Source organism: Oryza sativa, chromosome 10 (genome assembly GCF_034140825.1).
Source record: "Oryza sativa Japonica Group chromosome 10, ASM3414082v1".
In the NCBI taxonomy this organism is placed as follows: domain Eukaryota; kingdom Viridiplantae; phylum Streptophyta; class Magnoliopsida; order Poales; family Poaceae; genus Oryza; species Oryza sativa.
In genome coordinates this window covers 6,352,011-6,362,859 of record NC_089044.1, presented here as the reverse complement: position 1 = coordinate 6,362,859, position 10,849 = coordinate 6,352,011, and the positions used below count along the sequence as shown (strand labels likewise).

Genomic DNA, 10,849 nt, shown 5'->3' with positions numbered 1-10,849 from the left:
TTCATCATCATCTTCTGTAACCGTCACATGGAATATTTGGTTGGTCACCTTCCTTTCTCATCTTCTCTATATTCGATGATACATATGCTAGTATTAATTAAACATGTATATATGTTGTATGGAGAAAAGCAGTACCAAAGGTTGCTACTCCTCCAAACAAGCATGCTGTTGGAGCCGTCCTCTCAGCCATTGTTCTACTTGATCTCCATAACTCCATTGTTCCCTGTGTAGGTTCATTCCCAAATTGAGCTAGATCTCTTTAGTCAGCAGTCAATCTAATTTATTCACAATTCAATTATCAATTTCCAATAGATTCAGTATCCCAATCTGATCCTTCTTTTTTTTCCCAGTAAAGCAGTATTTTATTCTAATTACTCTCTTTTGTAGGACTAACTCCTTTAATTTCATCACATGTTTATTTGGACTACACAAATTCCATGGCGGTTTAGAACCATCTATGTTGTTGAATTATAGGGGGAAATTTCTTCCATGGTATTCATAACACTAGAAATCCTTTCTTTATTGCTAACTTAACAATTACTATTATGATGCTTTGTTTTTCATTTTTGTGATTATTCATTACCTTGCAACTACCCAACAGCTTTCTATTTTATATTGTACCAGGGAAAACTCAAAGTAGTAAACTTGCTTCAATATGAATCATTGCAGATAACTCATATCACTGAGCATATTTCAATGAAGCAATGATTTTATATGCAGCTCATTTTATGAAGATGACGTATGTTGAAATTAAGCAATCAGATGAAAAATTACCGTGAATAATTCCTTGAGGTAAAAAAAGTATCAAAAGTTAGGTGATCCTTTAGGCAGCCCTGTAATTTCACACAGAATTTGTCATTCAGTGAAGCAGTGATTCAGATGGAGAAAAGTTTTAATCATGTGCAACACAGAGTTCTCATGTTTTTTTTTTCTTGATCCTCCAGGCTTCAATAGTTCTTTGTGTAATGATATGATAGATGCTACATATATCCTGTCGTGTCCCTGTCTCCATGAATTTTTTTTACACTAATATTGCTTAAATTCAAAGTTTTAGTAACAATAGTAGGATCTCAAAATTCTTGAATTAACTTAAAATTAATTTAGTGTTTATACACTTCAAGTTCATGCCGATTCATCTATCTTCTTGATAAAACCTCAAAATCAATAGGTAACATTGATGGTGCGTTCTCGGCAGAAGATGGGTGGTGCGGACTTGGGATTGTTATCAGGAATTCAGTAGAGCAGCGGAAGATGGGCGGTGCGGACTTGGAATTGTTATCAGTAATTCAGCAAAGCAGCGGAGGCGGCGGAAATCCTGGCTTGCTGTGAAGGCCTAAAACTTGCAGTAGAGTGGATTCCATTGCCAGTAGAATTGAACTTGATACGGATTGTGCAATGGTGGCAGGGAGGCTAACAAACAAAGGTCAAGACAAATCCAAGTGGTCTTTTGAGATATGTGAGGCTTTGGCTACCATGGCAACTCTTCAGACGATATACGTGCACCATAGAAAAAAGAAGTGTAATAGGATAGCTCATTACTTGCTCAATTTAGTGAACGGCTCATTGGGTGGCATGATCGTCCTGTGTTAAGCACATACTGAAACAAGAGTGTAATCATGTCTCTCATTTTTTTTGAAAAAAACCCTCATAATAAGCCAACTATTAATAAATCCCATTTTCTCATATGAGAAGTAGTTTCAGGTCATCCATTGAATTAGCATTTAATTCTTGAATTTGTAAGTATATATCTTGCGTAACATATATTTGTTATTTTTTAATGTGTCGATGATGTTGGGACTTCCATCTAGGATACATATAAAAAGTAGTAGGGAATGCACCAGGTATTTTTAGCATCGTTTATTATATTCTCTTAGCCCCCATTTATACATTTGTTGTTGGGGTCTTCAACGTATAAATAGCAATTTATCAACCGGCAAACAATTACACAATAAACTTCTTATCTTACCATAAATTTTGAGAGTAGTTTTAACTATCAAAATAGCAGTACAAGACACAATGATTTACGTGAAAAAATATCCTCGGTGTGACGAGTAAAAATCCATGGGACCAACGGTCCACTCCAAGCTTTCACTACAATCAACAATAGGTATAAATAAAGTATTTTCTATCTAGAGACACATCATAACAACAATTATATCATCAAGTTACACACTTGTCATAATCAAAATTAACCATAACAACTAACAAGAGGTATATCAAAAGCAAGTGGAGAAATAGTAGATTTTATCTCCTTTGGTTCTCACCCAAGATCTCTCAAACCACACAGGCAAATTGCATGAAACTTGGCAAAAATGATGGTCTATGAGTCACTTACAAACTGTTGGAGTATGGGCCCCTACAACAGCGAATCAATGGACCCCCACTTGAGTTTATCCCAAGGAGCGGCTACAAAACGAGGAGTTCGCTACGTTAGTAAACGAGACAAAGGTGATTATACAGGCTCAAGCAGCTAGGAAGCATAACACCCTACTTCAACGGTGCCTTTTTCTTGGATCTATGGTCGAATCGGAGAGTTACATGAGCTAGTTTTCCTTAGCTAACTTTTGGGTTCGATCCCCTTCAATCCCCTTTGACGGCAGCGTTGGTTTTCCCTTTATAGCCAGTAGAGGAATACCAAAGTGGCTAGTCTCTTACAAATAAACCTGAATACACAAAACTTAGGTGTGGAAAGCCTTATCGTTTGCTATCAAGTAGGCCTGATTATTAGGTCCTAGTGAGCCTCTCCTAGGGGTCACCTAAGAGGTCCTCTGCCTCACCGCGTGTTTTGCATGCATGGATAAGGCTTGAAATAGAAGCTTGTAATGTTGCTGACGTCGATCCTCCTGTCAGCCTTAGGTGAAGAAGGAACGTGCGGAGAGGTTGTAGGCCTGATCGAACAGCAAAACAATCTAGCATGCTGTCTAACAGCCCATATCCTTCTTCACAAATGTAATGATTGTTTCACCTTAATAGGGAAATTGTTATCCCGGTAGAGAGTACCAGTTGCAACATAAATATGGCTGCCCTATGTTGAACTCGTGCAGGCTAAGTTTTTTTTAAAAAATACAGAACAAAATAGAATCAGGCAATGCTGACCGTGAGTCCACGAGCGCCGCCGATGCGGATGCGGTCCAACTGCAGATCCCAATCAACACGGCACAGCCACCCGCGGACGACCGCCCCCGCCCTCCAGACGCGAACCAACCTCGTCCCGCCCGCCCTCCCCCCGCCTCCCTCTCCATGCCATGCCAGCCTCTGTATATGACGCTGCCCGTTCCCTCCGCTAACGGCGCCACAGACCCCAAAGGTCTGATAAGTCTTTGATTTGCTAGTACCGGCATCGCCTGCTTCGCTTTCGTCACGTTCTTGATTTGGGCGGGCGCGGAGGTATCCGTTTCTTGGCTTGTCTACTGTTTCTTGTTGATGTGCATTACTGTTCTTGGGAGTACGGTGCGTCGATGATTAGATGTTCTTTGTTCTTGGTTGGAAAGGGGGAAGCCTATGTAGTTTAAGTGTTGAGTAAGCGTAATTCGTTCGCAGTTTGGTTCGTTGGGCATTTGGGCCACAGATGTGAGGCGACCTCCTGATTGAGATCTGTAAGGGTGGGATTAGGGAGATAGAGGTAGTAACAGTTTTTGGCTGTATCTTCGAGCAGATCCAACTGTATTCTTGCGTGAAACAATTGCAGAGAATTTGTAGGTTATCATGGAGATTTGTAATTCTGGGATAAGTTTATCGAGTTGATTTTGGGGCTTTAGCATTTTCGTCTCTTGTTTTCTACAGATTTAGAACGGTGCTGAATTTACAATCTTGGGACCAAGAGGAGAACTACTCTCAATGATGGAAATGGTATTGCCAGTCGCGAATGCTACGGCTGCGGCACTTGCACGGGTTTCTGCTGTGTTCAATGCCCCACTTGCCCGTGCTGTTGTCTTTGGGATTCATATTGATGGTAATGGTCATTTCTCCAGCAGCCACAACTTCTGGAATGGTGGGAATATTGTGTGCCAGTTAACATATATGCGATGAAATGCTGTGATTTTCAGGACATTTGGTTGTGGAAGGGCTTCTCATTGCTGCCATACTGTTTCAGCTCTCCAGGAAGAGCTACAAACCTCCAAAGAAGCCACTCACTGAGAGGGTGACCTACACTTGTTCTTGCTTAATAATTTTGGAGTAGTGTTTTTTCCGTTTCATTCCATTTCTTCATGCTTCATCAAGTGTGTTGATCAGTTTTTTTTTTCTTTTTCTTTTTGCTCAACAGGAGGTTGATGAGCTCTGTGATGACTGGCAACCGGAGCCTCTATGCCCACCCATCAAGGAAGGAGCACGGATCGACACGCCTACATTAGAAAGGTTCGTTTCAAGCCCCATCCCTCCCAATAAAGTTGACCTTTCTGATTAGTTCTTCATGCCACTGGTTAAGTTTTTTATGCACTTCACCAAAGGCTCTATGTTGGCAATATAGTTTTTGTTTTTCAATGATTGCATGGGTTCAGTTTGCAGCCATTTCATTTAGTAAGGATTAGGAAAGTCGGTATTGTAGACATTGTTGTATATGACAGTATGACCTAACGAGCTTAGAATATGGGGGTTGATCGCCAGAGCTTGTTAGTTCTAGAATTAAATCAAGTTATGATTTAGAGTGCACATAAATATAGCTATGTTGCCCCACTCTCTTTATACCAAGACTTAGAGGATTGAACATTGATATTCTGTTTTTGATCAGTGCTGCTGGACCTCATACAACTGTTGATGGAAAAGAAGTTGTAAACTTTGCATCAGCAAACTACCTTGGTTTGATTGGCAATGAAAAGATAATTGTAAGAACCTTATGCTTTTGCTATTTCTCTTCGTTATTCTTTTAGAACATTTTAGTGATATAAGGAAACTACAGGATTCCTGTGTTGGCTCAGTGGAGAAATATGGTGTTGGATCATGTGGACCACGAAGCTTTTATGGAACTATTGGTTCGTATTTGCTCTGGCTATTTTCAATAATCTATATCCTATGGCCTCAGAAGAAGAACTTAGCCATTTTGTGGTTTGCAGATGTGCACCTTGACTGCGAGAGTAAAATAGCAAATTTCCTGGGAACCCAAGATTCAATCTTGTACTCCTATGGGATATCAACCATCTTCAGTGTAATTCCTGCCTTTTGCAAGAAGGGAGATATCATTGTAGCGTAAGTGAACATTTTTCCCCCTCTTTACACTATTTTAGTAATCTATCCAGTATTTTCTAACGAATCAAGTTGTAAGTGTCATATCATTCTGATATAAAGTGCACATAGTATTTTTAGTGTATTTCTGGAAATTTGTACATTTTTTACTAACGTTTTTCTAAGAATTCCTTTTGTAAAGGGAATATGGTATGATGGAGTCATGGACCTCACTAATGCTTATGTATTATTGACAAGCATACTTGATCTTATAACAACTATGTGTTTCTGAAGCTCATAATTTGTAATTGGTGGTTTTCTTATTTTGCTTTTGTTCCTTGTATCTCTTTTCAATGTTAATATTAAAATTATTAGGTAGTTATTTTCATCCAGTAAAAAATTAATTCCTTATGGTCATATTCTTCGTCAAAATTAATCTTGATATTTACATGCACTGGCACTGCAGTGATGAGGGTGTTCACTGGGCTGTGCAAAATGGTTTACAGCTTTCAAGAAGCACTGTTGTATATTTCAAGCATAATGACATGGCTTCACTTGCGAGCATTTTGGAAAAACTAACTCATGGAAACAAACATACAGAAAAGATTAGGCGCTATATTGTTGTGGAAGCTATTTACCAGGTTTGCCGCTTTCTCAGTTGTTATTCTTGAGAAATACAGTGTTGTACTCTTGATCTTTTATTTTATTTGAGAATTTTTCTCTGCCCTTGAAAACATAATGCCAATCGGTTGCATCTTCAAAGTGATAAATTCAAGACCACAACATAAAGGCGCCTTGTGTTCCTCTGCCAAAATGTATCAAACCAAAATACGATAATACCAATGTGATCTGCCTACTATTCAGTTGGTTAGAAACCAAATTTTGTTACTTACTCCCTCCGTCCCCTAATATAAGGGAGTTAAACATTTTGCTTGCACTGTTTGACCATTCGTCTTATTTAAAAATTTTTGGAATTATTATTTATTTTATTTTTGACTTACTTTATTACCTAAAGTACTTTAAGCACAACTTTTAGTTTTTTATATTTGCACAAATTTTTTGAATAAGACGAGTGGTCAAACAATGCAAGCAAAATGTCAAAATCCCTTATATTAGGGGACGGAGGGACTAAAATTTTGCAGCATTCAATTTATCTGAATGCCAAAACATTAGCGAGTGATAAAATATGAAAGTGCTCACATTTTCTTCCCAAATACAAGCATAGTCAAGTCCCATGCCCTGCTGCTTTGGCAAAAAGAGAGACTGCACATTGTGCACTTAATTTTATGCATGTAAAACATGTTTATTTTTAGTTTGAAAAAAAAATCTGGCCCACTTCTTTAACTTAAGTCGTATTCATATTTTATTCGATCTATATGATAAAATCTGCTAAAACAGTTCACTGCATATTATACACTGGTTGAATTATTTGTGAAGCCTTCTTACTATTGTTCTGGATGCAGAATTCTGGCCAAATTGCTCCCTTGGATGAGATAGTTCGGTTGAAGGAGAAATACCGGTTTCGTGTTATATTGGAGGAGAGCCATTCTTTTGGTGTTCTTGGCAAGTCTGGACGTGGCCTTGCTGAACACTATGGAGTTCCTGTGAGGGCTCCCTCTTTCTTTTCATATACTTTACAACAATAAAAATGAAACAACAAATAAAGGACTGGGCAGTTATAATCAATGGCTTAGTGGACAACTGCAATTTGTATTAAGAAAATCTGCCTCATTGACTAGCATAGTTTGCTTTACAGTTGGTTCTACTGGTTTCTAAGTAATCTTTGACCTGTGCAGGTGGAAAAAATAGACATTATTACTGCTGGAATGGGAAATGCGTTAGCTACCGATGGTGGTTTTTGTACAGGAAGTGTCAGAGTTGTTGATCATCAGGTTGGTACCACATGAGATCAATAGCATCTTGATGATGGTGTAGAAATTCTTGCATCTTCAGTATTTTTAACTGGCTGCACTGTTGTTATCTTGCAGCGTCTAAGCAGCTCTGGTTATGTTTTTTCTGCCTCGTTGCCACCATACCTTGCTAGTGCAGCAATGTCTGCTGTGAACCACCTGGAGGAGAACCCATCAGTTCTCGCCAATCTAAGATCAAACATCGCCCTTCTGCATAAAGGTCACTGATTCTCTTGGCACCTTTATTGCATAATTTTACTATTTCTTGCTTCCATTAACGTGCTGAACATAGTGCATTAGTAATATGTTACTAAACCTAGATTAAAACTGTGGTTTATTTACAATGAGCTATAATTGAAGTACTGAAAACACTAAATATTTAGCGTAATTATTCTTCTGCAGTATTTTGATGTACTTGAATGTCTGGCATACTTCCCTAGTATATTTGTCCCTCCACTTATCTTTTTATTTGCATTTGATGTGCAGAGTTGTCAGATATACCCGGGCTCGAAATTGCTAGCAATATCTTGTCACCTATTGTCTTTCTCAAATTGAAGACACCAACCGGTTCTGCTGTTGCTGACCTGGAACTCCTTGAGATTATTGCAGAGAAGGTATTTAGGGGGTTTGGATTTAATAACTTCCCCAAAAGCACTTGAATTATGTAATAATGTATTTTACATAATATTATTTTTCAACAGGTCTTGATGGAAGATTCAGTCTTCATTGCAGCAACAAAGAGGTCGAGTTTGGACAAGTGTCGGCTCCCGGTTGGAATCCGCTTATTCGTGTCAGCTGGTCACACTGAATCTGACATCTTCAAAGTATCTGCATCCCTGAAGAGGGTTGCAGCATCAGTTGTCTAGTGAGTTTATACGGCTGTTGAGCGACTGTTGATCTCAGCTTCTTACATGATGTGTCCTACATTTAGGTACATAATTTGTATGTTCATCGATCTGGCGCAATTCATTGTCATATTTACCAAGAATACAAATAAGATTTTGTAGCATAGTTTGAATTAAGGATCTGATAGCTTCGCTCTTGTGTAGTATATGTGTGCATTGGCTGATTTCTTCAACCGTCTAGCACTACTACATTGCTTACATAGTGATGTAGTTTTCTCATTTTCTCTCCTCTGTCAAGAACTCTTGAAAGTAGTAGTGAAAAAATGGATAAATTGTATTGTGACAATGAGCTATAGAAAATAGTGACAGTCAAGTGAACGTGAGCATGCAAACTTGTACTACATGGTTGATGTGATATCCTGGTCCAATTAGAATTTAGTTGTGGCCCATAAGAGCTGTATGCGTATGTTTAGTACTATCTTGCTAGTTTAGCAAGAGTAGAACCAACTTATAGTTTAGCAAGAGTAGAACCAATTTATAAGAGCTTATCCCTCTAATCATATCACTCCCGGGTTAACCCTTTTACACGAAGCAGGACGAAAGTGTAAGTTGGGTGGTATGTGTAAGTAGGCCTACTCGTCGGATGGGATGGCTACACGGTTTTGGAGGAGGGCCGGTAATGGGGTTAGATGGTGTGGTTATGTACTAAAGTGTAAGTGGACCCGTCTGTCAGATGAGCAGACTACGCGGTTCTGGAGTGAAGGGTCAGAGCCGATCTTATCCCTCCAACCATATCACTCTCAAGTTAACCCTTTTACATGAAGCGGTTCTAGAGGGAGGGCTGTTACAACGAAAGTGTTAAGTGGGCCCGCCCGTCGGATGAGCAGGCTACGCGGTTTCTGGAGCGGAGGATCAGAGATGACCTTATCCCTCCAACTATATCACTCCCGAGTTAACCCTTTTACATGAAGCAGTTCTGGAGGGAGGGTTGTTACAATGAAAGTGTAAGTGGTGGTGGTATGTGTAAGTGAGCCTGCCCGTCGGATGAGCAGGCTACGCAGTTCTGGAGTGGTGGGTCAGAGCCGACCTTATCCCTCCAACCATATAACTCCCGAGTTAAACCTTTTACACGAAGCGAATATGAAGCGGTTTTGAAGGGAGTGCTGTTAGAATTGACATAGACGGTTAGATGGTGTGGCTCTGTGCTTAACTCATATGGTCCAAATTATATATTTGACGTAGGTATCCTTAGTGTATTGTTTTTTTTGGAAAAAGTCCAAATAACGCTCTAAACTTTGGATGAAAGTCCATCTAGCACCCTAAACTTTGAAACCGGATATTCAACCGCCTAAACTTTACAATACCGTTTATATAACCCCTTAAAATGATTTTTTATAGTGGTTTTTATCTAATTTGTATATGATTTGAATGAGTTTGATCACATGTCATACCCTTTGGACACACACACACACACACACATATATATATATATATATATATATATATATATATATATATATATATATATATATATATATATATATATATATATATTAAAATTTTGACTTAAATATTTCATTTTGCTTTTTATTAGGTCATTAGCTATCACTTACAAACAAATACCAATATAATAATAGTATGATATCACTATATAAGAATAAATTGATGACTTATAACTGATGATATGCAAATATATTGTACGAGTTATTCGAAATTGTTTGTTTAAGCCTCCAAATATACAAAACCATCTCGGGGGTAATATGGATGGCATGATAAAGTTCAGGGGGTTGGATGTCCCGTTTTAAAGCTCACGGTGCTTGACGAACTTCTATATAAAGTTTAGGAGGGTATTTGAACTTTTTCCTATTTTTTTAGCTTAAACATGCAATGTAGGATTGGGGAAACACATGAACATAACGTTGTGCCACATTGCACTCATACGAAGAAGGAACATGAAGTAGGACCTCACGCTTGTTTCCTCCAAAATTCTAATGTATCGACCCATTTGGCCATTTCAATGGAACTAGTTTATATATATAGTTGCCCATTTGCATGACTATAATCAACTTGTTATTAAATGTGTCACTACTACAAATAAGATTTTTCCAAACGGGCATTTTGATTTTTCCGTGCGGTTGTTCGGCCCGCCTGCAGCTAATCGTCTGGGAAAATCGGTATTTTCGTGTGCGGGCGAATTATCCCGTGCGGTTGTGTTATACCGACCGCACGGAATAAAAAAAACCAAAAAAAAAGCGAATTCGGTCGCTCGCCGCCGCCGCCTTGTCAACGTCGTCATCTGGGTCCTTGTTAACGACCAAATTTGGTAATCCAAGGATCGGATGTAAAGGAGAAATCGAGGTGGAATGGAGATAGAGATTGTGCCAGAAACAGAATAAGAATCGGCTGGAGTCCAAATCGGCTACGACCAAGATCGGCTGAATCCGAGTCAGACTGGGTGAGCCGATACAGCCAATTCCGACGAGACGACTCGGTATATATTATCGGGTTAAGTTAATGTGCTTCGTGATAATTGCCACACATGGATAGAGTCCTGAGAAGGCAATTGTATATATTAATTAGAATATTCTATGTAATTTCCTTAGAGATATATTTAGGCAAAAGTCTGCCGTAAAGACTTATGGTATCTTAGAGTTTGTTAGGGATAAGAGTCGTGTCCGATGTGGACATAGTTTGTAATTCTCGGGTATAAATAGACCCTGAAACTTATGTAATCAATGAACATACGTTCAATACAATCTTGGCGCATCGCCACCCTTTTACTTTCGTTTTGTTTCGACGAGTTCTTGCTTTCGGGTTGAGCTGCATCGATTTCGATCTTCAACAAGAGGTAAAACTTGTTATGGCGGCTTGCGTTCTCGGGATTAGTGCTTCCATCTTTATGATACTCTAATCTTGTTTATGTAATTCGTCGAG

The 10,849-nt window shown here is 38.9% G+C and overlaps 1 protein-coding gene across 1 annotated transcript; it reads left to right on the top strand.

The window, feature by feature from the left end:
• Positions 1-3,099: 3,099 nt before the first annotated feature.
• LOC4348231 (long chain base biosynthesis protein 1c-like) lies at positions 3,100-8,329 on the top strand. Its single transcript, NM_001423923.1, has 13 exons — positions 3,100-3,387; positions 3,784-3,952; positions 4,047-4,141; positions 4,265-4,356; positions 4,730-4,823; positions 4,898-4,970; positions 5,052-5,184; positions 5,627-5,801; positions 6,624-6,764; positions 6,957-7,052; positions 7,149-7,290; positions 7,557-7,684; positions 7,772-8,329. Exons 2-13 carry the CDS (start codon positions 3,838-3,840, stop codon positions 7,934-7,936), a joined length of 1,449 nt encoding a protein of 482 aa, NP_001410852.1. The 5' UTR covers positions 3,100-3,387; positions 3,784-3,837; the 3' UTR covers positions 7,937-8,329.
• The last annotated feature ends 2,520 nt before the right edge of the window (positions 8,330-10,849 follow it).

Bases quoted from the DNA above. Each gene is read 5' to 3' on its own strand.
- LOC4348231 (NM_001423923.1), top strand. From the start codon at position 3,838: ATGATGGAAATGGTATTGCCAGTCGCGAATGCTACGGCTGCGGCACTT. The intron at 4,971-5,051 runs GTTCGTATTTGC...TGTGGTTTGCAG, and splicing joins AAGCTTTTATGGAACTATTG to ATGTGCACCTTGACTGCGAG. The intron at 6,765-6,956 runs GTGAGGGCTCCC...TGACCTGTGCAG, and splicing joins CTGAACACTATGGAGTTCCT to GTGGAAAAAATAGACATTAT.